Source organism: Heptranchias perlo, chromosome 18 (genome assembly GCF_035084215.1).
Source record: "Heptranchias perlo isolate sHepPer1 chromosome 18, sHepPer1.hap1, whole genome shotgun sequence".
In the NCBI taxonomy this organism is placed as follows: Eukaryota; Metazoa; Chordata; class Chondrichthyes; order Hexanchiformes; family Hexanchidae; genus Heptranchias; species Heptranchias perlo.
Window position 1 is genome coordinate 16,309,920 of NC_090342.1, and position 27,139 is coordinate 16,337,058.

The 27,139-nt window shown below is 41.5% G+C and overlaps 1 protein-coding gene across 1 annotated transcript in view; it reads left to right on the plus strand.

Annotated features, from left to right (window-relative positions):
- Positions 1 to 27,139, plus strand: part of LOC137334626 (thyrotropin-releasing hormone-degrading ectoenzyme-like) — a 102,864-nt gene that overhangs the window by 12,800 nt on the left and 62,925 nt on the right. Inside the window, exons 3-4 of the mRNA XM_067999446.1 lie at positions 18,345 to 18,618; positions 23,495 to 23,621. Coding sequence (XP_067855547.1) covers positions 18,345 to 18,618; positions 23,495 to 23,621 — 401 coding nt within the window. The remainder of the gene's footprint in view (positions 1 to 18,344; positions 18,619 to 23,494; positions 23,622 to 27,139) is intronic.

The window sequence follows — 27,139 nt, forward strand, 5'->3', positions numbered from 1 at the left end:
GTGCGTTCCGTGCGGTCCATCATGACGACGAACACCTGCTGCCGCCCATTGGGCACACTGCTGTGGGTGCAGGATTACTGGCAACACTCTTCAGTGGAGGGGGCTGGTATGGCCCCTCGTATGTGCAGGTGATGAGATGTGAACGCCTCAGACTGTCTGACTCTAGGAGAACCGTTGACGTATGAGTGCCTCCCTGGCCCGGCGAGCATCCTGGTGAGCCGGTGTTCGGCGCATGGGTCGTTCATCATCCTCTCGCGCGTCCTCCTCCTCCCCCTCCTCCTCCTCATCGTCGTCGTCGTCCTCAATGTGGGTGGCGGGTGTGGATGGGGCCTCCTCCAGCGGCACCCCTCTCTGTAGTGCCATGTTGTGCAGGGCACAGCAGACAACTATGATTCGTCCCGCTCTGAATGGCATGTATTGGAGCGCTCCCCCAGAACGATCAAGGCACCTGAAGCGCATCTTGAGCAGCCCTATAGCCTGCTCAATTGTAGACCTGGTAGCAATGTGGCTGTCATTGTATCGACGCTCCGGCTCGGTGATGGGGTTCCTCAGAGGTGTCATGAGCCACGTGTGCAGGGGATACCCCTTGTCGCCGAGGAGCCAGCCGTTGCCGGTGTTGGGTGCGTGGAAGAGGGGCGGGACGGTGGACTCCCTGAGGACGAAGGCATCGTGGCAGCTGCCGGGGTATCTGGCGCACACGTGTAGGAATCTCTGGCGGTGGTCACAGATGAGCTGGGCGTTCATGGAGTGATACCCCTTCCTGTTGATGAACAGCCCTGGCTCATGCAGTGGTGCCCGTATTGCGATGTGGGTGCAGTCGATTACACCCTGCACCCGTGGGAAGCCGGCCATGGCATGGAATCCAACCGCCCTCTCCATCTGGCTGCGCTCGTCCATGGCGAAGTTGATGTAGTGCGAGGCCCTGTGGAACAAACCATCGGTGACCTGCCTTATGCACTTGTGTGCAGAGGACTGGCAGACCCCGGTGATGTCCCCGGTGGCACCCTGGAAGGATCCAGATGCGAAGAAGTTGAGGGCAGTGGTGACTTTGACGGCGACGGGTAGGAAGATGCTGCTTGGTCCATCCGGGAGCAGCTCGTCATTAAGGAGGCTGCAGTTGTCGGCGACTACCTGGCGATTGACTCTGAGCCTCCGTATGCACTGCTCCTCGGAGGAGTCCATGAAGCTGAGCCTCGCTCTGTACACCCTGTGCGGAGGGTAGTGCCTCCTGCGACGCATCTCTCTCTGCGGTTGCCCTCCCTCCTGCTGTGCAGGTGGGTGTGCCGCAGCACCGTGTTGGGGGGCTCCACGTTGATGAGGCGGACGGCGTGGACTGCGAGGCTGCTGGGGCTGGTGATGCTGTTCATCCTCCGAGGATGTCGAAGCGGCCCCCATCTGGCAGATGCTGGTCTGAGGGGTTGTGCACGGTAGGTAGGTGTTTCCTCGCACTGGGGCTGCGGTTCCACGTCGGGGTTTCTTCTGGCTTGGAGGGCGGTGGTGGAGGGCAGGAGTTGCCCGAATTTAACGGAGTGGCCTCCTGCGTTGGTGAGGGGTCTCCCCCCCCCCCCCCCGTGGAGTGCACCTTGGTAGTTGCCACAGGCTGCTGGCTGCAACACGTCCGTTTGGAGTGAGACTGTTTTTCCAGTATGTGAAACAGTCTGAGTTGAAGGTAAAATCCCACACTTCCTAATAAGACAGCTGAATCAGGTCATTTAATGTGGCATCCCGCTGGCTTTAATTGCCTGCGGGATTCCCACCAGCGGGGGCTGCGCACGCACCCCCGCACGTCAGCGCGGAACCCGGAAGTGGCCGGGATCGAGGCGCGATCCGGTCACACACCTTGATATCGGGATTTTCGAGGTCCCCCCGCCGAGAACGCACCCGAAACCCGGTGCTAAAATCGGGCCCAGAGAGAGAGTCTTTGGGTTCGGACCGTTTGTATATTCAGTAGTCGTGTATGTACTGTCTCTCTGTCTGATTGCCTTGATAACGGGCAGTTGGAAAGATTATCTGTAATCACCAGGCATTGTTCTCTGACTATATATGCGGTAACCTTCAAGGAAGTCCACACTCACCTGACGAAGGAGAAAGTCTCCGAAAGAAGTAAAATCAGAAGTGAGGTATTTTCTGAGATGGATGCGGATCTATTGGATAATGATGAAGGTTTTACCTTTTCAACTAGAATTTCTGGGTCAAATCTACAAGAAAGATGACCTATTACAGGCCTATGAGGCCTGGTCAGCATTTGATAGATTTCGCAAAATGGACAGTCATTCACAGAAAGAGTATATCATGGACTTTAACAAATTGTACAAAAGGTTGACAAAGTTCAAATTGGGAATCCCTGAATCGGTACTAGCGTTTAAATTACTAGATTGTGCTAAGGTGTCCCGTGGACAGGCAAGTGGTCCCAACTGACATCAAGTTCTCGGAAAAGGAGACTCTGTTGGATCAAATGTCTGCTGTCTTAGAAAAATTCCTGAGGAAACAATCATTCCCTTCAGCCTTCATGGGGTTTTCCGCTGTGACACAAAGAATGGAAGATTCGATGGTTTTGAAATGTTCCAGACACTAAACGCAGGCCCCAATCCAGGTTTCAAATAAGGATAGGGAGTCCGGAAGTGAATCTCACATCAGAAAACGATTACGAATTAGAGATGAAAGAGGGAGATCGCGCAGTACTAGTCCCTACAGATATAGAAGTGGAAGTAGAGGATGTAGATTGACTGACTAGGTCAGACAATGAAACAAAGACCACAGAACAGTCATGTAACAGAACTAGAAGCAGAAGTCCTCATGATCGTGAAGTTTTGGTGGCTGCCAATAAACTTGAGGATATAAGAGTAAGAGAGGAAAAACAAAGGGAGTTGGATAGTTGGAAAGAATTTGGCGTTTATTCTGAGGTAATAGATAAGGGCTAACTAACTTTGTCACGTAGATGGGTTTGTACGTAAATGTCCAGATGGGACTTGTAAGGTTAAAGCGAGGTTGGTAGCTAGGGATTTTGAAGAGAAACTGGGTGATACAGATGTTCGAGTGGATTCTCCCACTGCTGGAAAGGTAATATCAAAAATCTTTTTGGCTCTTTTGCCAACATTTTCATGGGATTGTAGGTCAATTGACATAAAAGCCTCATTTCTGCAGGGCGATACTTTTCAGAGGGAAGTAATTCTGAAACCACCTAAAATGGCAGCAGATACGGAAGGAAAACTGGAAACTGAACAAATGCGCCTATGGCCTGAATGATGCTTCCAGGGTTTGGTATTTTTTGGTGATACCTGTTTTGCTGAAAATAGGTTGTGTTCAACTAAAATCAGATCCCGCAATGTGTTATTGGTACCATAATGAAAAACTTTCAGGCATCTTCATGATGCATTGTTGATGATTTCTTATGGGGTGGCAATGCGGAATTTGAGATTCGTCATTAATAAGATTAGAGTAGAATTTAAAATTGGGAGTCAGGCCTGTGGGGCTTTTTTAAATATATTGGTTTAGATACTAAGCAGAATGGGTCTGGTATAATTTTAAATCAACAGTCCTATTTAGAGAGTGTTACTCTCATCCCGGTGAATTGTACCAGGTCATCACAGAAAGGTGATGTTATATCTAAAGAAGCGACAGAGCAATTATGAAGCTTGATTGGTCAGTTGAACTGGTTGAGCACTGGGACTAGACCAGATGCTAGTTTTGATGTGTTGGAGCTAAGTACTTCAGTGAAACATCCCATAGTAGAGAATGTTTTAAGGGCAAATAAAACATTACAAAAATTAAATATAGATAAATGTGTACTTAAATTCCCATCTTTAGGTGACCCAAAGAGAATGAAGCTAGTTATCTTTAGCGATGCTTCACATGCTAATCTTCCTGATGGGTATTCTAGTGCAGCTGGTTTCATAGTGTTTCTTATGGGTGAGAATGGGAAATGTTGTCCTTTAGCTTGGGAAGCTTAAAAAAAATGAAAAGGATTGTTAAAAGTACTCTGGCTGTGGAAACACTGGCTCTTGTCGACACAGTGGATATGGGATTCTATTTGGCAAATATTTTGAGTGACATCCTTTACAATGGGAATACTGAAGATAGTATACCCATTGAATGTTATGTAGACAATCGTTCATTGTGGGATAATGTACACTGTATGAAAAATGTGAGTGAGAAGAGATTACTGATTGACCTTGCTGGCTTGAAACAAATGCTGGAATGAAAGGAAATCTCTAAAATCAAATGGGTGAATTCAAGCCATCAACTGACGGATTGTTTTATTAAAAGCGGTACATGTACAAAGGAATTATAAGGGGTCCTGGAGAAGGGTTGCCTCACAATGTAATGTGCTGAATAATATAAGTTGTAAAGAGTATGGAAGGTTTTGATTTTTTTGAAATTTTTGTTTGTAATGTGTATATATAAAGTTTATTTTTTTTTATTTAGAGAGAGAAGGGAACCTGTTAGTTGTATGATTTATATCAGTGTGTGTCAGTTGTATTCAGATGGTGGGTATCAATTAGGGACTCTCTTGTATCCTTTTGATAGAAGAGCTTATCTAGGGTGTGGTGCGTGTGTAAGGGGAATCTCTGAATAAAGGCTTGGAAGCAGTTAAAGACCAGGCTCTAGTATTCTATCCTTCTCCACGTGGCTATCCAGTTTTAATACAGGGACATCTATTGTTACACGCTTGAGTGACACTATTGTATAAGTAGATACTGGGCCGTGTAAGTCAACTCTGGCACGTAGGTGTGGGATTCTACTTATGGGAGCCACGGTTGCCACTCAACTCAAGAATGTATCTGTGGTAAGCCTCAAATTTGTAACAGGTGCATATATGAATACTACCCGTGTTTATAGTTTAGTGCAATGGATGTAGAGGTTCCAACAAGGTCGCAGCATGTTGTGAGCTCAAATACTAACAAATAAGTATGTAAGGAAAAATCATTTGGTTGCTGTTAATGACAAAAAAACAAAACTATAGAGCATGAAGAGCACATACTAGACATCTCTAATTAGATCCCCTATTGAGAAAACTGAATATGTATTATTTTTGCAGCTCCTTTTCGTGTCAATAACAAATCCACATTAATCAAGTGTCTGAGTTCTTTCAGATCAGTCTAACAAGTGGAACAAAAAGGATTAAACTTATCTCATATAACCTATACAGCATGTAATGTTAATTTGTAAGTTATAACATTAAGTTCTAAGTTGTGCATTTGTTTCCCATTATAACCAGTGCTGTTGCAGGATTGTGTGCTGTGAAATAATGGCTGGGAGTTTCCTCAGAGCTGCTCCCGCTCCGCTTGCGTAACTTTACCCGAATAGCAGCATAAACCTTGTTTATGCATGTAAACAGGGTTTCTGACGTACGTCTGGTGAAGTTACCGTGATGGAGTGGGAGCACCTCCGAGGAAATTTCCGGCCAATTAAGTGCTCCCCCATCTTATATTTTTAAAGGTGTTTTTTCTGCTCTTTTATCCTCCATTATTGCATTGCCAATTTAAATCAGGCAGTTTGTATAATGGGCACCCGTCCCACAATGCCAGTTTTACACCGGTAATCCTAATGCCGGTGGTAAGTTGAAAATTAGCCCCAAAAAGAAAAGAACACAAACGGTTATTACATTACTGTTAACTGGTGTGGGTCACACTGGGACTAATCATGAAAGAGGCTCCAACATGCTCACATGTCTGAAATGAGTTGACCCAGATTTTCTACAGTTACTAAAACCCAGCATGAAGCACTGCCTTCAGTAACAAAGAAAATAAAGATAAAAACAGAGAATGGGAAAATATACAAAATAACTTGTCGTCTTCCCTCCATAGAGACAAGATTCTGAATTCCATAGGTTCACCTGGATCTCAGTATGAATTCCAGGGCAATGTATTTTTGTGTGGCTGATGGTCATGCCTCAGCTGGGAAAGATAAGCAGATAGACAGGTCTGTTTTACTTTGGTCATGTAAATTGCTTTAGCATTAATGGGTCAGATGTGGTTGCTTCAATTGGCTTGGAAATGGACTCTGGACTGACAGCGTTTAGTGGAGACTTTGATATTGTGCTGCTGTTTATTGGGTTTAAAGTGGGGCCTCTATTAAATATTATTAGCTGTCCAACAATTGGGAAAAAGTAATATAGGAACAGTCCCTTGGGTGCAGGAAACTTTCAGATGAATGTGGCTATTAGGAAAAATGTGTTTCAGTTGAGATACTGTGACACAAGAGTAATAAACATTATATCATGCATAATGTGCATGATAAAGATGTTATGAAACAGTACATAGAGCTCAAGAACAAGAGTGAACATTTCTAAATATTGCTTTGAGAGGAATTCAGCAGTATAAATTGGTTATTTTCACTTCAGATCGAGAATTAAGTGAAAAATGGAAAGATAACAATATTAGCACTGGATAAGTAATCATGCAAATCATTACAAAATGTGGTTTTACCCTGGTAAATAACAATGGAAATATGGCAGTATCACTGGATTTACCATAATGATAATACCACTAGCAGATCTCCTGGTGCTGCTTAGAATAGTCAGAGGAATGGTTGCTTTACAAAAACAAGGGCATTACACTATGCAAAGCTTGATGTGTTACTCTGCTGCTAAAGTGTAGTAGTGTGGTCCTTTAAGGCTACAAGCTGTAATTGCTTTTCCTGGCTCAGATCAATTAAAAGCTCATTAGTCTTAACAGATGCTCAGGTTAATTAGAGGTCAGACTAGCTTTTTTGTACTTTTTTAAAGTGCGACAGAAATTTGCATGTGTGGCAGCGTGATACTTGAAGCATGACAGACACAGGTATGCAGTGTTTTTATATATACTAATAGATTTCCCCCATGGTATTGTTCAGTGAATAGTAGAGTACGTTGTTTTCTAATGACAAAAATGTTATAGTATGTGATGTAGTATATATTATTATATAATAGAATCATTAACTGCTATGATTGAAATCGTGAATTGAATAACTTGCTTGCAACTAATCATGATGTTTTGTGCAATGGATAATGTTGCTGTGATGGATGCATGCTAGATGCAAATGTGCCATCTACACTTCCTGGGTCACATTTTGGCATCGCACTTCATGTGCCACACTTGGAATAGACCAGTGTTGTCCAGTACATTAGCCACTAGCCACATGTGGCTAATTGGGAATATAAACGTGGCTAATTGCATTTTTGATTAGTTAAAAAGAGTAATAGACATTGTCGTGGGCATGTGATTTCAATACTTACATTCGCACGGCAAATGCACCTGTACTTTAACCTATTTATGCATTTGTTGGTAAAATGGCAAGATGGAAAGTAGAGTGTGAATGTTTTTTAATTGTTGTGTGTGCTTTACTTCCTTGGTTACTGCTTTTTGGTTAGCTGCTGAAGTGGTGTGTAGCGCTGGTAAAAATGTCAAACTTCAGCACAATGGAAATGCCAGCAACATCATATGGAGAGGGGAGCTGTCATTGTAACTGCCCCAAGCCAGTAAAAGAAAGCAAGCCTAACCAATAATGAGCCGCTCCAACAGGGCACGTCATGGCAAAGAGCAAGCAGCATCTAACTACGTTCTGGATGGGCAACAGGAGCGGGTCTGGTGCGACTCATCAGTCTCAACAATCACTCTGATAAAGTCAAGATGTGGCGATGCCGGTGATGGACTGGGGTTGACAATTGTAAACAATTTTACAACACCAAGTTATAGTCCAGCAATTTTATTTTAAATTCACAAGCTTTCGGAGATTTCCTCCTTCCTCAGGCAAATGATTTCCTACTTCCTCAGGTGAACGATGTGGACCTGAGGAAGGAGGTAGCACATCGTTCACCTGAGGAAGGAGGTAGCCTCCGAAAGCTTGTGAATTTAAAATAAAATTGCTGGACTATAACTTGGTGTTGTAAAATTGTTTACAATTGATAAAGTCAAAGTATCGCTCACAACGGCTGGACAAAAACCTAGAAGTTACACTAAGATGTGCTGTTTCTGATACATTCATGCCAGTTGATGCTGCAAAGTTCACACTGAGTGGTGGTAGATGTTTGTTAGGTATACAAATTAGATAGATTTCTTTCAGAAGATAATATTGTGGATGGTGTATTTGAGACATGAAAAATGCAGCACATTTCAGAGAAACAGGTAACTTTGAAGCTATGGTTCTGAAAGCTATTCACCACTGGCAGGTTTATCTTGCCCCATGTCTGATTCTGTTGTAGACTAATTGATATAGATTGACTGCCTTGATTAGACATCAACTCCATTATTGTTGTAGCATGCGACTACAGGGATGGTAGAAGGCGAACTAGATGGACCTTGGTCTTTTTCATCCAGAAATTCATGTGATCCAAAAGAAATCTTCCCAAGTGCATTTGCAGTGTTGCTACACCAGAGCGTCCTGAGGAATTTTTACCCCAATATTCTGCGCTTGCTATCCCCAAGTTCTGATCAAATTAATTCAGACAATCTTCCTTTCAGAAAGCTTGGAAACTTCTGCTCTAACTTCCTTAATTTGGCTGAAACTCCTATTATTATAAATATAAAGTAGATTTAACCGTGAGAGCATACTTCATGTCACATCCTGGATGAATGTGGATGGACGTTTAGTATACATTTAAGAAAAGTGCACTGTGGCTTCAATGAAGTAAACAGGTCACCTTTCAAAAACTAAACAAACCATATCATATGAAGGTTGAAATTATAATTTAAAGGGGAATATTTCTCTGGTGAAAATGTAAAGTACTTCTTAGAACAACAATGTGAGAGGAGATACTCTGACTGGTGCCTGTCAAAAAGCATCTGTATTGAGACCTACCATTTCAGCTGGAAAAGACTTGGGCTGAGAAGTTAATTGGAGCTGCCCCTGCTCTGTCACCGTAACTTCGCTCTAAGTGTGGCGGAAACCCGTTTACCCACTGCACTTCTGGCGAACTTACGGCAGCGGAGCAGGAGCAGCTCCGAGGAATTTCCTGGCCTTGATCAGATGGCGTACCTAGTGGGCCTGTTTTCAGCTGACTGCTACCACAGTCAGTAGGTCTCAGCATCCTTCCCAGTCTGAAATTCTGATCTTGGCATAATAATGCTCATAAAAACTTTGAAACAAAAAAGCAAAATGTTAGAAATACACAGCAGAGCCATCAGCATGTAAAAGGGGAAATTACTTGCCTCCAGAATAATAAGCCTCTTTCAGACCGTTGCATTTTCATGACTAAAATTGCAAAGTATTATTGTGGTAATTTTTTACTTTTGTAAATCATTAAAATCTAATCAATTTGCTTGCAGTCTGTAATTCTCCAACCAAAATGTGTTGGCTCCGAAATGATAAATGCTCAGTAGTTATCAGGTTATAATATATACTGGCCATATTAGCTGTAAATTATTTAACAATCTTGCAAGGATTAAGCTGTGGTCATCAACCTTTCCGTGCAAATGCCTTGATAGTTAGATAACGTGGAGCTCAGTGGCCTACAAGATGTAACTGAATAAAGCAGGTACCATGAAATAATCATACAATCATAGAAAGTTATGGCACAGAAGGAGGGCATTCGGCCCATCATGTCCGTACCGGCCGAAAAAGAGCTATCCAGCTTACTCCCACTTTCCAGCACTTGGTCTGTAGCCCCGTAGGTTACGGCACTTCAAGTGCACATCCAAGTACTTTTTAAATGAGTTGATATTTTCTGCCTCTACCACCCTTTCAGGCTGTGAGTTCCAGACCCCCACCATCCTCTGGGTGACAAAATTTCTCCTCAGCTCCCATCTAATCCTTCTATCAATTACTTTAAATCTAAAAGCCTTTAATATCAAGGCTTTAATCTCACTTCAGGCTTTAGGTGAAGTTTGGTTCTTATGGGTGATGATCTTTGATCCGATATTCCTATCTGATTGATTGGTAGTCACTCAAGTTGTTTTTATTCATGATAAAAGTATTTTCAGGCTTTTTGTTGGGTGACCTGAGCTTTGAATATTGTGGACTTCTATCCTGAGGTGCGGTGCCCAAAACTGATGGGGTCTGACCAAGGCTCTGTACAACTGAAGCATTACTTCCTCCTCACTGTATTCCAGCCCCCTTGAGATAAAGGACAACAATCAGTTGGCTGTTTTGATTACTTTTTGTACCAGTGAACTAGCTTTTAATGAGCTGTGTACCTGGACATCCAAATTCCTTTGCTTCTCCATAGTTCCTAATGTTTTGTCATTAAGAAAATACTGTATTTGTTGCTTTTTAAATCTTTGTCAAAGTTCCCAGTATTTTTTGATAATAGAATCATAGAATCATAGAAATTTACAACATGGAAACAGGCCCTTCGGCCCAACATGTCCATGTCGCCCAGTTTATACCACTAAGCTAGTCCCAATTGCCTGCACTTGGCCCATATCCCTCTATACCCATCTTACCCCTGTAACTGTCCAAATGCTTTTTAAAAGACAAAATTGTACCCGCCTCTACTACTGCCTCTGGCAGCTCGTTCCAGACACTCACCACCCTTTGAGTGAAAAAATTGCCCCTCTGGACCCTTTTGTATCTCTCCCCTCTCACCTTAAATCTATGCCCCCTCGTTATAGACTCCCCTACCTTTGGGAAAAGATTTTGACTATCTACCTTATCTATGCCCCTCATTATTTTATAGACTTCTATAAGATCACCCCTAAACCTCCTACTCTCCAGGGAAAAAAGTCTCAGTCTATCCAACCTCTCCCTATAAGTCAAACCATCAAGTCCCGGTAGCATCCTAGTAAATCTTTTCTGCACTCTTTCTAGTTTAATAATATCCTTTCTATAATAGGGTGACCAGAACTGTACACAGTATTCCAAGTGTGGCCTTACTAATGTCTTGTACAACTTCAACAAGACATCCCAACTCCTGTATTCAATGTTCTGACCAATGAAACCAAGCATGCTGAATGCCTTCTTCACCACCCTATCCACCTGTGACTCCACTCTCAAGGAGCTATGAACCTGTACTCCTAGATCTCTTTGTTCTATAACTCTCCCCAACGCCCTACCATTAACGGAGTAGGTCCTGGCCCGATTCGATCTACCAAAATGCATCACCTCACATTTATCTAAATTAAACTCCATCTGCCATTCATCGGCCCACTGGCCCAATTTATCAAGATCCCGTTGCAATCCTAGATAACCTTCTTCACTGTCCACAATGCCACCAATCTTGGTGTCAGCTGCAAACTTACTAAGCATGCCTCCTAAATTCTCATCCAAATCATTAATATAAATAACAATTAACAGCGGACCCAGCACCGATCCCTGAGGCACACCGCTGGTCACAGGCCTCCAGTTTGAAAAACAACCCTCTACAACCACCCTCTGTCTTTTGTCGTCAATCCAATTTTGTATCCAATTGGCTATCTCACCTTGGATCCCATGAGATTTAACCTTATGTAACAACCTACCATGCGGTACCTTGTCAAAGGCTTTGCTAAAGTCCATGTAGACCACGTCTACTGCACAGCCCTCATCTATCTTCTTGGTTACCCCTTCAAAAAATTCAATCAAATTCGTGAGACATGATTTTCCACTCACAGAACCATGCTGACTGTTCCTAATCAGTCCCTGCCTCTCCAAATGCCTGTAGATCCTGTCTCTCAGAATACCCTCTAACAACTTACCCACTACAGATGTCAGGCTCACCGGTCTATAGTTCCCAGGCTTTTCCCTGCCGCCCTTCTTAAACAAAGACACAACATTTGCTACCCTCCAATCTTCAGGCACCTCACCTGTAGCTGTCGATGATTCAAATATCTCTGCTAGGGGACCCGCAATTTCCTCCCTAACCTCCCATAACGTCCTGGGATACATTTCATCAGGTCCCGGAGATTTATCTACCTTGATGCGCGTTAAGACTTCCAGCACCTCCCTCTCTGTAATATGTACACTCCTCAAGACATCACTATTTATTTCCCCAAGTTCCCTAACATCCATGCCTTTCTCAACCGTAAATACCAATGTGAAATATTCATTTAGGATCTCACCCATCTCTTGTGGTTCCGCACATAGATGACCTTGTTGATCCTTAAGAGGCCCTACTCTCTCCCTAGTTACTCTTTTGCCCTTTATGTATTTGTAGAAGCTCTTTGGATTCTCCTTTGCCTCATCTGCCAAAGCAATTTCATGTCCCCTTTTTGCTCTCCTGATTTCTCTCTTAACTCTACTCCGGCAATCTCTATACTCTTCAAGGGATCCACTTGATTCCAGCTGCCTATGCATGTCATATGCCTCCTTCTTCTTTTTGACTAGGGCCTCAATCTCCCGAGTCATCCAAGGTTCCCTACTTCTACTAGCCTTGCCCTTCACTTTATAAGGAATGTAATAATTAGTCACATAATCTCAGCAGATTAATTGCCCAATTAGCAGCCCAAAGCATTTTCTGTTCCTGAGTTGTAAATTAAGTATTTCTTTCTCCTTGTTCCCATCTCAGCCAATATTTATTTGCTTGTTTGCCTCTGTTTTTCTGTTTTTTTTTTCTTTCTCCCTCTGTCAAAATGGTAACATTAAGCAATCCTGAAACAACCCTTCAGCACATTAGGATATGTATGTTAAAACAGATTGTTAAGGTTAAATCGGGTCACTTGTTTTTTTTTTCATTCATGGGATGTGGGCATTGCTGGCAAGACCAGTATTTATTGCCCATCCCTAATTACCCTTGAGAAGGTGGTGGTGAGCCGCCTTCTTGAACCACTGCAGTCTATGTGATGAAGGTTCTCCCACAGTGCTGTTAGGTAGGGAGTTCCAGGATTTTGACCCAGCGATGAAGGCACGGCGATATATTTCCAAGCCAGGATGGTGTGAGATTTGGAGGAGAACGTGCAGGTGGCGGGGTTCCCATGCGCCTGTTACCCTTGCTCTTCTAGGTGGTAGAGGTCGCGGGTTTGGGAGTTGCTGTCAAAGAAGCCTTGGCGAGTTGCTGCAGTGCATCTTGTGATGGTACACACTGCAGCCACGGTGTGCCAGTGGTGGAGGGGGCGAATGTTTAAGCTGGTGGATGGGGTGCCAATCAAGCGGGCTGCTTTGTCTGGGATGGTGTCGAGCTTCTTGTGTTGTTGGAGCTGCACTCATCCAGGCAAGTGGAGAGTATTCCATCACACTCCTGACTTGTGCCTTGTAGATGGTGGAAAGACTTTGGGGAGTCAGGAGGTGAGTCACTCGCCACTGAATACCCAGCCTCTGACCCGCCCTTGTAGCCACAGTATTTATGTGGCTGGTCCAGTTAAGTTTCTGGTCAATGGTGACCCCCCAGGATGTTGATGGTAGGGGATTCGGCGATGGTAATGCCATTGAATGTCAAGGGGAGGTGATTAGACTCTCTCTTGTTAGAGATGGCCATTGCCTGGTCATCTCAATTAAGGGCTTTTTGACAATTTGTGCAAATACTAATTTGTTCACCATTTCTTAAAATGATTTGGAAAGGAAGTCTGACAAAAATGACAATTCCTTGCTCTGCTGTAGAGAAATTAAGGGATAATTTTGACTTTAACATTAAAAAATTCCATATTAACAGTTCCCAGGATCACCTATGATCTTTGAACAAATGTGTCTTTATTATCAAACTGGAGTAATCGTCAACCAGTGCAAACTTAGAGCAGTGTGAGATGGCTTCCTGGAGTGGGTGTAATTCCTGAGGTATACTGCCACTTCTTGGATCAAGGCATGTTTGCAACCGCTTTGCATCACATGAAAGTGGCAGCATAACTGCATTCAAAGTTTTCAAAAAAAAATTCAATCAGACATAGCACTGAAGTCTTGGGAGTTGATAGACTTTCTCATTGTTCCTCATAACTGTAAACATTTTTGTGTGGAAATACTGGGAATGTCTCACAGGTGGAGGCTTTTGATTCAGATTCACAGCACCAAGCAGCTGAAGTCAACGGTAGTTGCAGAGCCTTGCACCATCTCAGTCCCACTCTCTGGAAATCTCCCCTATAAACCCCTTCCGCTTCTCATCTCTTGCCTTCTTGAAAAATCTTCTCAGATCTCACCTTTGCGACAAAGCTTTCAGTCATGCCTCCTAATCTCTCTCTCCATGACGTGGCGGCTATTCCCTTATTTATTCCTATTTATTTTCGTCTCTTTTCCCCCTCCCTCTGTAAAGCACCTTGTGATATCCTTTACAATAAAGACACTATATAAATATAAGTTGTTGTCAACAGCTTGGAAAATTGCCATTGATTGAAATGGTGGGGGGGGGTCTGCGAGGGAATCCCGGGGGGTCCTAGAGGTCATCAGTTTTCTGGCCCACTGCCATCAGATTTTGGTATTTTATCTGTATTGATGACTTAGTAACCCATTATTTCAGTTGCAGTTTACTATTAAATATTTTCTGCAATAATAGCACCCTTTTCTTTTGGGTAGCTGGCACTGTCTTGCAGACGTTTGTAGTATGCTCATTTTTTGCAGGGAGCATATCAACATTTGCAGGGGTCCTCAGGAGCGTGTCACAATTTGCAGGGCATCTTTGTGAATGTGTCAATACTGAAGGGGGTCTTCAAGATTGTGTCAATATTTGTAAGGTGGGGGGGGGTCCCTTGGGAGCGTACTAGCGTTGTAGGCAGTTCCCCACAGAAATGTTTGAAACCACTGTTCTGTTCTATGGCATGCTGTGTTCAGGAATTCAGCTGAAAAGCATTGTAGATTTTCACCACCAGGAGAGCTCCATTCTTTCTCATTCCTAAAGTTCACTTTATGGGAATGATGAAACTGCTTTTGTTCTGGAGCTGTAGTTTATAAGTTTTACTTAAAATATAGGCTCAGAAGCAATGCACATTAGTATTAAATTATTTTTAGTAATAATTGTGTCAGAAGTTTCAAAAATTAAAGGGGCATGTGTATTTCAGTAAAATGCCAACCATATGATTTTTTTAATATTCATTCTCTGCATGTGGGTGCTGCTGGCAAGGCCGGCATTTATTGCCCGTCCCGAGTTGCCCTTGAGAAGGTGGTGAGCTGCCGCCTCGAACCACTGAGCACAAAATGATATTGTTGTCAAACTCTGAGTGGCCTGGAATTTAGATTTTGTAAATTGAAAGGGAATTTGATTGGCTGCAGAGAAGTATTTACACTGTAATCTGCGTCAGTGGGAACTTTTCCCTGGTGGTTTTTGTACTAATCACTTTATTTTCCATTATATTTGTAAAAAACACATCCTGGATAACCTGAGGTGTTGGAATAATGTGTATTTAATTACTTTTTTATCACAGGATCAAGATGGGTAAACTTTGTAAAATTGCACTCTTGTACATTGAAATGTACCATTTTTGAAAATAAGGTTAAAGGGGGAATGCTTTCCACTGAATTGCCTCGTAATCTTAAGTGTTGGAAAGGGAAATAGCTGTGTGTATTAGTCAGTTCTTGCTGCTTCAATTTGTGCTTTAAAATCAATAATATTACTGAACTTATATAGTGCCTTACCATGTCTTTAGAAGCTCGCAGCGACTCACACAATTAATTACTTGTGGAGTGTAATGTAGGTCAGTGTGGTAGCCATTTTGTGTCAGCAACGTTTAACAAACAGAAATGTGATGAAAAGCTGGTTAATCAAGATTTTTTTTTTGGTGGCATAGCTTGAAAGGTGAATGTTGTTGACAACACTGGGAGAACTCTCTGCTCTTTGCGTGCTGCTATGGGATTTTTAATGTTCACCTGAACAGGCAGACGGGACCTTGGTTTAATGTCTCGTTTGAAGGAGAGAGCTGATGGTTAGTGGCAGTCCAGAAGCACACACTTTTGTGTCGAACACCTTGTGGCAAAAGCAGAGTGTTTGATATGAAACATCTTTTTTCAATATATAAACCTCACGTCTGGCTTACTCCGGATATCGCACACACGAAATGTTATAATTTATTAGATACAAAACAATCTTTAAAAAAGAGCAAGCCAGTTCATTAAACTAGAGCCTGAAATTTGCAAGCAGTTTGCTGACCTCTAAATTCATTGTTGTCCAATACGTTAGCCATGTGGCTAATCGGGAATCCAGATGTGGCTAATTGTTTTTTTTTAGGTAAATAAAAAATGAGTAATATACACTTTGGGCATATCATCTCCATACTCATTCACATGGTGTATGCATGTGTACCTTTTTGCATTTGTTGGTAAAATGGGAAGACAAAAAGCAGAGCATTGGATTTTTGATCATTGGGTGTGCATTACTTCCTTGGTTACTGCTTATTGGTTATTTGCTAAAATGGTGTGTAACAAGAGTGAAAATACCGGACTTCAGCACCATGGAAACACCAGCAATACTGTACAGAGAGGGGAGTTGTCATCTTGGTCAGCTCGACCAATCGGAATAGGCCAGCAGAAGAAAACAAGCTCAGCTAATAATTAGCTCCAATAGGGCACGTCATGGCAAAAGGCAGGGAGCATCCATTTGCATTCTGGATGGGGAGCATGGGTGAGTCAACATTCTCAGCAATCACTGAGTCAAAGTACCGCTCACAACTGCTGGACAAAAACCTAGAAGTTACATTACGATGTGCTGTGTCTGATAAGTTCATTGCAGGATTCCAAACTTTGGTGAAAGAGACAGACTGCAAGTTTTTGCACTAAATGATGGTAGATGTTTGTTAAATAAGTATACACACATGATGTATATTTACCTGTATTGTGTGAGTGTGTGTAAGGTGTTTGCTACTAAAATTAGTCCATGTGGCTAAAACAGTGTTGTTGTAGCCACACATGTGGCTAATTAATGATTTCTATTGGACAACACTGATCTAACTGACCTCAGCTACAATTCATTTACAGCAACAATCAACTGAATTCCCACAGGGAGTACTTGAAAAGTTTTCTTAAAGACTGAAGCCAGGCCAGCAGCTTAACATCACAACTGAGTTCTGCACTTCAGGACTACCCATGAACAATATTACAGGAGATCTTAAAATGACAAATATCATTTTAAGGATTAAGATGCAGTCCAAGTGCTTCCTTGGAATCTGTATTGGAAACCATAGACAGCATGTCTGAGCCATTAGTAACCTTATACACTGATCCCATTCAAACCAAACAGACAGGTTACTATCAGGTGTCAAAAACGAACATTTTGACGTCTGATAGCTGGGAAACGTCAGTTCACATCTTTTTTAAGTAGATAAAAAGTTAACATTCTAATGGCCTAGCGTCTACAATTGAGGGGGCTAAAATGAGCTCTGAGTCATTCCCCCACACAGCTTCCATCAGAAACTGTTATTCAGGAGCTACTGAAAAGGATCAAAACGATTTCAAACCTTTTAAATTTGTTTTGAAACAGTTTTAAGTATTGTGTAAGTCTGGCTACTCTATTTGAAATATCTTCTTTTTTCTGCTTCTATGTATTATTTAACCTGTAAATAAATCTTTCCAAAGTTGCTTTAGCCTGTACATATTGGTCTGACAGCATATTAATTTTGTACTTTTAGAATAAACAAGAGAATATAATGACATATTTTCTGGTGATGAATGTTAGAAGATGTTAAACCTCGTGACATGTATAAGGGCACAGGATTTGTTAAGGACACCTGGTCTGCTTATGGAATCCGTCCTTCAGTTGGAGTCCCACCCACTGTCTACTTATGGCAGTGCAGATGATAGAATTGGAGGTTGGAATGCAAGATAGATAAGGGCAGTGGCTGACAGAAGAGCAGGCAAAATTCCCAGATTGTACGTCACCTTAGAATGATTTGTTGTGAACAGTGGAGGAGAGTGAATCAATGCTCATACATGTGAACAATTATTTGGAAGATGAAGCCAACAGGGTAATGTCTGTGGAGTGAAGAAATAACTATTTTTAACTCAATAGACTGCTGAGAATTTGAGATTGATATAGCCACATTCATTTCAATCCCAAGGTTCCAATGAGGTCATAAATGACTCTGTGCGTTGCCACTAGCAAGGCATGCTTTCAATAATGTAGTCCGAAACCTAGACATAACAAAAAAAAGAATTAAACAACAAGATGACTGTTCATGGGCCTATGGTCAAAACAAATGTCACAAGCCTGTGGAAAAAAAATTCCTTTCTTCAGTTAAAGTCAAGAAACCTTTATAAATCTAGGCACATGATAGTACTGCAATGCACTGCAAGTTTATTTGAGCCAGATATTCAAAGATTGTTGTAATTTTCAGGTTTTGGAAATGGTCCATTTTTAATTATTTAGTCTTTATAAGCATTGAGTTTCAGTATACCATTAGGACCCCTAAAACTCTCAATAAAATGCTAAATCGACCTCTTTATAACTGCATATTTTCGTGCGTGTAGGTCAGCTTGTTCGTGATCTCTGACTCCTTTGGCAATCTCTGTAGTTAATTATAATCTCTTTTTCATTTCTCAGCTTAATAGTGCTTTTAAATCCCACGGAAGATACCTAGTAAACTTCTTTCACTTTCTTCCAGCTACCTTGCCGTTACACAGTTTTCTCCTACACACGCCCGTAAGACCTTTCCATGTTTTGATGAACCAATATACAAAGCAACATTTAAAATTGCCATCAAGCACCACGAGACTTACTTGGCACTGTCTAACATGCCTGTTGATGCCACAATTCTTGAGGAAGAAGGATGGGTCACTGAGCAGTTTGCGGAAACACCTCGAATGTCCACGTACTATCTGGCCTGGGCGATTTGCAACTTCACCTACAAGGAGACAGTTACCGACAGTGGCGTTACTGTAAGTTTGCGTTTGCGCATTGCAATAGATTTGGTATCATACAATGTCACAATACGTGATGCTATTTAGAGATAAAAAGAAAAAACGACAAATGCTGAAATTCTGATATAAAACCGGAAATGCTAAATATACCCACCATACCTGGAGGCATCAGAAACAAAAGGTTGAATTCTGACCAAGGGTCTCCACTCAAAACATTGACTTATCTACTCTTTTCAACTGCTGATGAGTCTGCTATGTATTTCTATTTGCTACTGTCTTTCAGATTAGTTTACTGCTATTAATTAGTTATCAATTGTAGTTACAAAAGCACTTTGGGACGTCCTGAGGCCATGAAAGGCACTATATAAATGCAAGTCTAGTTTTTACTTTTGAAAGAAAATTTTTTTTCTATGCGTCATGGACATATTGACCGACTTTGATCTAATTTTAGTTATTTTTTAGTCCCTTACTTTTTTCTTATGTTTTGATTTTTGGGAGTTTTGAATATTGACCCTTAATTTCCTTGGGCCCGCTCCTTGGGAAATGTGTGGCGGAGCGAGCAGTGCTGCGATCTGCTGCTGATGCCGCCAGAGCATTCAGGGTCAGGGCTGGATCAACACATCGCCATATATTGTCCCTGCCAGTATTGGTGCATCCTGGATGCCTGTTGAAGGAGGGGTGGGAAATGCAGCACTGGATGGCTGCTGACGATCTCCACAAGTGCTTGCAGATCAACGGCCTTTATAGGAGGGTCAACCTGAGCAGACGCATACAGAATTTCCAGTGTCTTCCAGGCCAGCCTGGAGATCCCAGTGGACCCCACTTCTGCCCCTTGGCTGACCTGCATGCCAGGCAGTAGAAAGGCCAGGGCCAAGGAAAATCCCAGTGTAGGAAATCCTTCCCCTCGGGTCTCTCCCCTTTGGCATTAAGGACAGTGTTTGGGATGGATGGAAATTCTCCCTGCTCCGGGTCCCTGCAAAGATTTGAAGCCTCTTCTAAGTGGAGACCCAATGCATCCGGGTCCCACAGATTTCCTTTCTCTGTTGGGTCTCCAATGCCTGATTGTTTCCCAGAATCTGCCATTGAATTCGAGGACCTTTCAGCCCATTATCTATCTTATCCATATAAGTATCTTGTGTAAAGTATGGTGGGTGGTGGGGGGTCACATCTCAAAGTTGCCATCATACCTCAAAGATACCTCAGTGTATGTATACTTAAGGCAAAAAACTAGAGAATGGCAGAAATAAACACATAAACTAATGATACTGATTGGCTGAAATATCCCATTGACTGAATGCAAGGTAATTATTAACCACTTCCAATCCCTAGACAAGTAGGAAAAGCTACCAATCAGCAAGGAGCAAGAATCATACAATCTCCCAATCAAATCACTTTTTTTCCAAATCCAGAATCTGGAACCAGCAACTACCAAACAATAAGTCAATAAAATCACTCAAACAATTTTTTTCAGACTGCTTTTTCTTTCATCAGGTCAATGTATAGAGCTATATAAAAAAAAATCTAATGCTTTAATCACAAGAACAGTGAAGTCCCTGTGGAAGGCTTGACAGGGTCGATGCTGAGAGGCTGTTTCCCCTGGCTGGAGAGTCTAGAACTAGGGGGCGTAGTCTCAAGATAAGTAGTCATCCATTTAGGACTGAGATAAGGAGAAATTTCTGCACTCAGAGGGTAGTGAATCTCTGGAATTCTCTACCCCAGAGGGCTGTAGCTGCTCGGTCATTGAGTATATTCAAGACTGAGATCGATAGATTTTTGGACGCTATGGGAATCAAGGGATAAGGGGATAGCGCGGGAAAATGGAGTTGAGATAGAAGATCGGCCACGATCTTATTGAATGGCGGAGCAGGCTCGAGGGGTCGTAAGGCTTACTCCTGTTCCTATTTCTTATGTTCTTGTGGAGCTATTTTAACATTCTAATTTCAATTGGAAAGATTTGATTAAACTTGATTAAAACATGCAGCAAGTTTGTGCGGACCATCACGCGCAAATATAAATTTTAATTTTCTATACAACAATCAGATAACAGAAACCAAAAATAACCCACTCCGAGGTCTGAATGGGAAAGATTCTTTTTTGCATTTTCTTCCCTTTTTACTTTTTTGGTTCCCGTGTTTTTCTGTGACTGATCATTAGGTGCTGCACAAGAACAGCCCCGGGGAGGTATTTCTCCGAGTTTTTCTTTTATTGGGGAACTGACCAACAACTGTTTAGTGCACCCGCAATGGCACAGCTGAGATTGGAAAGTCACCAAGGGAAAGATCTGCTTGGTTGTGTGCTAGCTGTAGCAAAATAGCAAATATTTTATGAGAAATTGATTATTGACTTTGCTACATCATTGCACAGAGAAAATGTAGTCACTATGTGAGGAATACAGTGGACATCAACCTTACACAGAACCTCAGTTTGAGCATTTTCTGTGCTTGTAATTAGTATTTTTTGGTCCCTTTCCAACATAGCTGATGGTGACACTGACAGCAGTGCACAATGCATTAAAAAAATTAACATGAAAATATCGCAATGTGGTAGTTTATTGGAAATCTACAAAAACCATTATAAGATTTTTCATCTCAACTTCAATGATAATTGGAGTTCATTTAGATAGGTCCATTAAGATGAACAGATTGAGACATATGGCTCACATGGTATAAAGTGACAGGAGCTGCACTTTAGCAAAAACATCCAATGTGTTCAGTAAAATCCATATTGAAATAGTATTGACAGAAAGCACTGTGTCCTTGATTTATCATGGTGAAGATTTGAGCCATTGGATAAATTCTGCTCCTGTTTCTGACACTATGAGCTGTTTTATTGTTAAGTTCAGTGATACAATAAAGATAACCAAAAGAATGTTATTCTCCTTCCTCTTGCACAAGAGATCAGACTCCATACCCCATTTTAGATGATCCCTATCAGTCCTGAATATGCTTGTACTTCTTGAAACAACGATCTTACGGCCAAATGTTTTAACTTTAAAGAAAACAACATGGATTATATTTAGAATCCTGCCTTGCTGTGTAAAACATTTTTTATATTTATATTCTATAAAAATGTCCAGTCTGAGGAGGAAAGAACAGGTTTATTCTGGTTTTATTTCTGTTATCTTCCCTGACACCAACAGGACAAGAAAACCAGTTTTCCTGATGTTCAACTTACCCAACCATTTTTTTCACCAATATCCCCCCTCCATAGTTTGTGCTACCTCCCTAGCTCTGTGCTGGAGGTGACTGGAGTATTCTGGTCATGGCACAAAAACATAGTTTGTGCTGCCACTCAAGAAATAGAATTTGCCCTGCTGCACACAGTGTCTGTAACTACAAACTCAGAAATCTGGTTTATATGAAGCTATTATATATCAATAAATTTTGCCTATTGGTAAGGGTGCTGAGCTATTTCAATGACTTCACAATATATTGCCTGAATTTTCTGAGGTGATTGAAGAGTGTAGTTTAATTGCAAACTTATTGAGAAATTCTGCAAGCTGCTCAATAAATATTGCATTAGAATTTAACAATGATGAATCACTGGCTATGAGTTTATAGGATTAAAAATACAGAATTTTCGACAGCGGATTTTCTAATAGAATGTATTAATAAACGTGTGGTACTATACACAAGAGGTTGGTTTGTATTCCTCAAGGATCTTCATAACTACCCAGGCTTCATGTATGTTTCAATGTTTAAAGTTGTGAAATAGTCAAATATTGGGGGATAGACTAAATCGGATTAACACATGCTGATTGATGTTTTAGTGCAGCGATGGGACACCACTGCCACAGTTTTAAATGAACAGAGATAATCTTCATGGTGGGAGAATAAATCCTGAATCAGGCATGGGTTATGCCATTACCTATTAGAATACACATATTCTAATGAAACTGCCACTTAGCATGTTATACCATACAATATATGATATTACCATTTATAGTTAACAAACTGAACTTCTAATTGGAATTGGTGTGAGATTCAATGATTGACAACACTGTAAGCCATGTGGTTGGAGGAAAACAATATATATTTGACAATACATTATAAATACAGCGAGTTATGATCTGGAATGTACTGCCTGAAAGGGTGGTGGAAACAGATGCAATAATAACTTTCAAAAGGGAATTGGATAAATACTTGAAGGGAAAATATTTGCAGGGCTGTGGGGAAAGGGCAAGGGAATGGGACTAATTGGATAGCTCTTTCAAAGAGGCGGCATAGGCATGATGGGTCGAATGGCCTCCTTCTGTTCTGTATCATTTTATGATTCCATGATTCAATAGAGAGGATTTCCTGTGGAAAAACTATTAGGATGAATTCTTCTAATTTTGTATTTGAAATAAATTTACTGTCAGTTACAGCATTACCTTGTTTTATATTGCTTTCTGGTTCTGTTTGATTCAAATGTCTGCAGTGTATGTGAACAGTTAGCTCAATACAACGTTTCATTGACTATGGATAGAGCTGATTGTTTTAGGTCAAATGCAATACCATTTCCATAACTCAACAGCAAATTACTGTGGCGTATTTAAGCTTCCAATCGATTTCTCATCTTTGTGTTTTCATCAGTACAATACTAGTTGGCAGTAGTGCAATTTTCTCCTGTCAGTTTATAGTACATTGTTTAAATTGAACTTGAAGCACTGAATGATAACCAGACCAGTTAACCAGACATTGAACAGACTGTATTGCACTGACTCAGTGAAGATATCCTGCACCTGTTATCTCAAGTATTTACCTACAACATTCCATACATGTATGTCTGTTTTACTGCATATATATGGATGGATAAGGAATGGTCTCATGTAGATTAACATTTATTTAGGTTCAAATATTCTTGCAATATGACTGTTCTGAGTAATTTTACTAATTGATATTCTTCCCCCAAGGTGAGACTGTATGCCAGGCCCGATGCTATTCAAAGAGGATCTGGAGACTATGCTTTAAATATAACAAAGAGGTTGCTGGAATTCTATGAAGATTACTTTAATGTCAGCTACTCGCTGCCAAAATTAGGTAAGTTGTACAATTAAAAAGTTTTACATTTGTGATACTAGAATTAGTCAAATATTTGTCTTTTAAAATGCATATTGTCTTCAATTAAAAGCCTCTAGCAAATATGTTTCAATCTGTACTGGTGTAAGTCAGCCTCAAATGTGTCATTGTATCACACAAATGTTATGACAGCACTTGTGCACTGTGCCAGTGTGATGTGTAAATCTCCTGTCTTCCCAAGTGCCCAGAGTAGTCTCCCTTCCACAGAAGAACAGAGCGACAACAATTTATTCTCTGATAGACCTTTATGAATCTACAGACTGTTGGCCTCACTTCTCTTTTTGTTCTGGGAAATTAATTTATTTCTGTATTGAAATTCCCTAATGGTTGTATCTTTTGTAAAGTGCTAAATCCTTTTAACCTTCAATTTTTGTCTATGGAAGCCAGGGGAGAATTGTTATTCTTGCTGGGTTGTGCAGAATTATCCATTTGTCCAGGGATAGCATGTTACATTAATTCATAAGATACATGTATTTGCCTTCCATCACTTGAATGAGAAATGAAAGAGAAGGGCAAGAGAGAATGAGTGGAAGAAGACAGCAAGAGATCAAGGAGTGAAAGAGGAGAGTAAGAAGTGAAGGAGCATGAAGGAGTGAGAGGTGAAAGAGAAAAGCAAGAAGTAAAAGAGGAGAGCATGTGAGATCAAGAGTATATGAGAGCAAAAGAGATCAAGAAGTGAAGGAAGAAAGTGAGTAAATGAGAGAAGAAGAGACAGAAGTGGAGAAGAGAGCCAAGGAATAAGGAACTTAGAAACGGGGTAGGACATTTGGAAAGAAAGAAATATATAATGCCTTTCACGATCGCAGGATCCCAAAGTGCTTCACAGCTAAAGAAGTATTTTTGAAGCGAAAGGCACTGTTATGAGTATTGAAATGCAACATTAAGATGTCAACTCTAACAGTTGATGTGGAGAGATTGTTAGCAGTCGATGAGAGATTGAATCGAATGGGCTTATACTCTCGAGTTTAGAAGAATGAGAGGTGATCTCATTGAAATATATAAGATTCTGAGAGGGCTTGACAGGGTAAATGCTGAGAGGCTGTTCCCCTGGCTGGAGAGTCTAGAACTAGGGGACATAGTCTCAGAATTAGGGGTCGGACATTTAGGACTGAGGTGAGGTGGTAGTGAATCTTTGGAATTCTCTACCGTAGAAGGCTGTGGATGCTCAGTCGTTGAGTATATTCAAGGCTGAGATCGATTAGATCTTTGGACTCTAAGGGAGTCAAGGGATATGGGGATCGGGCAGGAAAGTGAGTTGAGGTCGAAGTTCAGCCATGATCTTGAATGGCGGAGCAGGCTCGAGGGGCCGTATGGCTTACTCCTGCTCCTATTTCTTATGTTCTTATTAAAGTGCAATGTGCATAATCTGTTTAACTATTTCCTGTTATAAATATGTAAGAAAAAATCATTAATGAGATTTCTATATTGTCCTTGGTATATCAGGCTCACGTATGTGCATATATGCCTGATAAATAACTTTGGCAAGCTGAGGCAGAAAATAATAAAATATTGGGACATCAGGTTATTGTTTAAATGTCAGAACATAAGACAAAGAGGCAGAATGCAGAAACTCTTTTGTAAGCTCACGGGGCTTATCATGAGATATCAACCATGCTCATCCTTTGCAAGTGAAAGTGCGAAAAAGCGGTCAGATGGTACAAGCTGGTTGAAGATTGGACAGTCAGGTATATGATTATGAACTACAAATAGACTTACGCCCATAGAATCGTAGAAAGGTTACAACATGGAAGGAGGCCATTCGGCCCATTGAGTCCGCGCCGGCTCTATGCAAGAGCAGTCCAGCTAGTCCCACTTCCTCGCCCTATCCCCGTAGCCCTGCAAATCTTTTCCTTTTAAGTACTTATCCAGTTCCCTTTTGAAGGCCGTGATTGAATCTGCCTCCAGCAGCCCCTTGGGCAGTGCATTCCAGATCCTAACCACTCGCTGTGTTTAAAAAAAAAGTTTTTCCTCATATCGCCTTTGTTTTTTTTGCCTGTCACCTTAAATCTATGTCCTTTGGTTCTTGACCCTTCCGCCAATGGGAACACTTTCTCTCTATTTACTCTGTCTAGACCCTTCATGATTTTGAATACCCCTATCAAATCTCCTCTCAACCTTCTCTATCCCAAGGAGAATAACCCCAGCTTCTCCAGTTTTTCCACCTAACTAAAGTCCCTCATCCCTGGAATCATTCTAGTAAATCTCTTCTGGACCCTTTCTAAGGCCTTTACATCTTTCCTAAAGTGCGATGCCCAGAACTGGACACAATACTCCAGTTGTGGCTGAACCAGTGTTTTATAGAGGTTCACCATGACTTCCATACTTTTGTACTCTCTGCTTCTATTTATAAATGATGTGGAGATGCCGGTGATGGACTGGGGTTGACAATTGTAAACAATTTTACAACACCAAGTTATAGTCCAGCAATTTTATTTTAAATTCACAAGCTTTCGGAGATTTTCTCCTTCCTCAGGTAAATGTTTCCAGCCCAGGATCCCATATGCTTTTTTAACCGCTTTCTCAACCTGCCCTGCCACCTTCAACGATTTGTGCACATATACCCCAAGATCTCTCTGTTCCTGTACCCTTTTTAGAGTTGCGCTCTCCAGTTTATATTGCCTCTCCTTGCTCTTCCTACCAAAATGTATCACGTCACATTTTTCTTCATTAAATTTCATCTGCCATGTGTCTGCCCATGCCACCAGCCTGCCTATATCCTCTTGAAGTCTATCACTATCCTCCTCACTGCTTACTACCCTTCCAAATTTTGTGTCATCTGCAAATCTTGAAAATGTGCCCTATAAACCAAATCCAAGTCATTAATAAATATCAAGAAAATCAGCGGTCCCAGCACTGACCCCTGGGGAACACCACTGTACACCTCCCTTCAGTCCAAAAATCAACTGTTCACCACCACACTCTGTTTCCTGTCACTTAGCCAATTCTGTATCCGAGTTGCTACCGCCCCCTTTATTCCATGGGCTGCCATCTTGATGATAAACCTACCATGTGGCATTTTAACAAGCGCCTTTTGAAAGTCCATATACACCACATCAACTGATTGCTCTCATTTACCCTCTCTGTTACCTCATCAAAAAACCATATCAGGTTAGTTAAACACGATTTGCCTTTGACAAATCCGTGCTGGCTTTCCCTAATCAATCCATACTTGTCCAAGTGACTGTTAATTCTGTCCCGGATTATTGTTTCTAAAAGTTTCCCCACCACTGAGGTTAAACTGACTGGCCTATAGTTGCCAGGTTTATCCTTACACTTTTTTGAACAAGGGTGTAACATTTGCAATTCTCCTGTCCTCTGGCACTACCCCCATACTACAGATGTTTGGAAGATTATGGCCAGGACCTCTGCAATTTCCACCCTTACTTCCCTCAGCAGCCTAGGAGTAATCCTATCCAGACCGGGTGACATATCTACTTTAAACACCGCTAGCCTTTCAAGTACCTCTTCTTTATCAATTT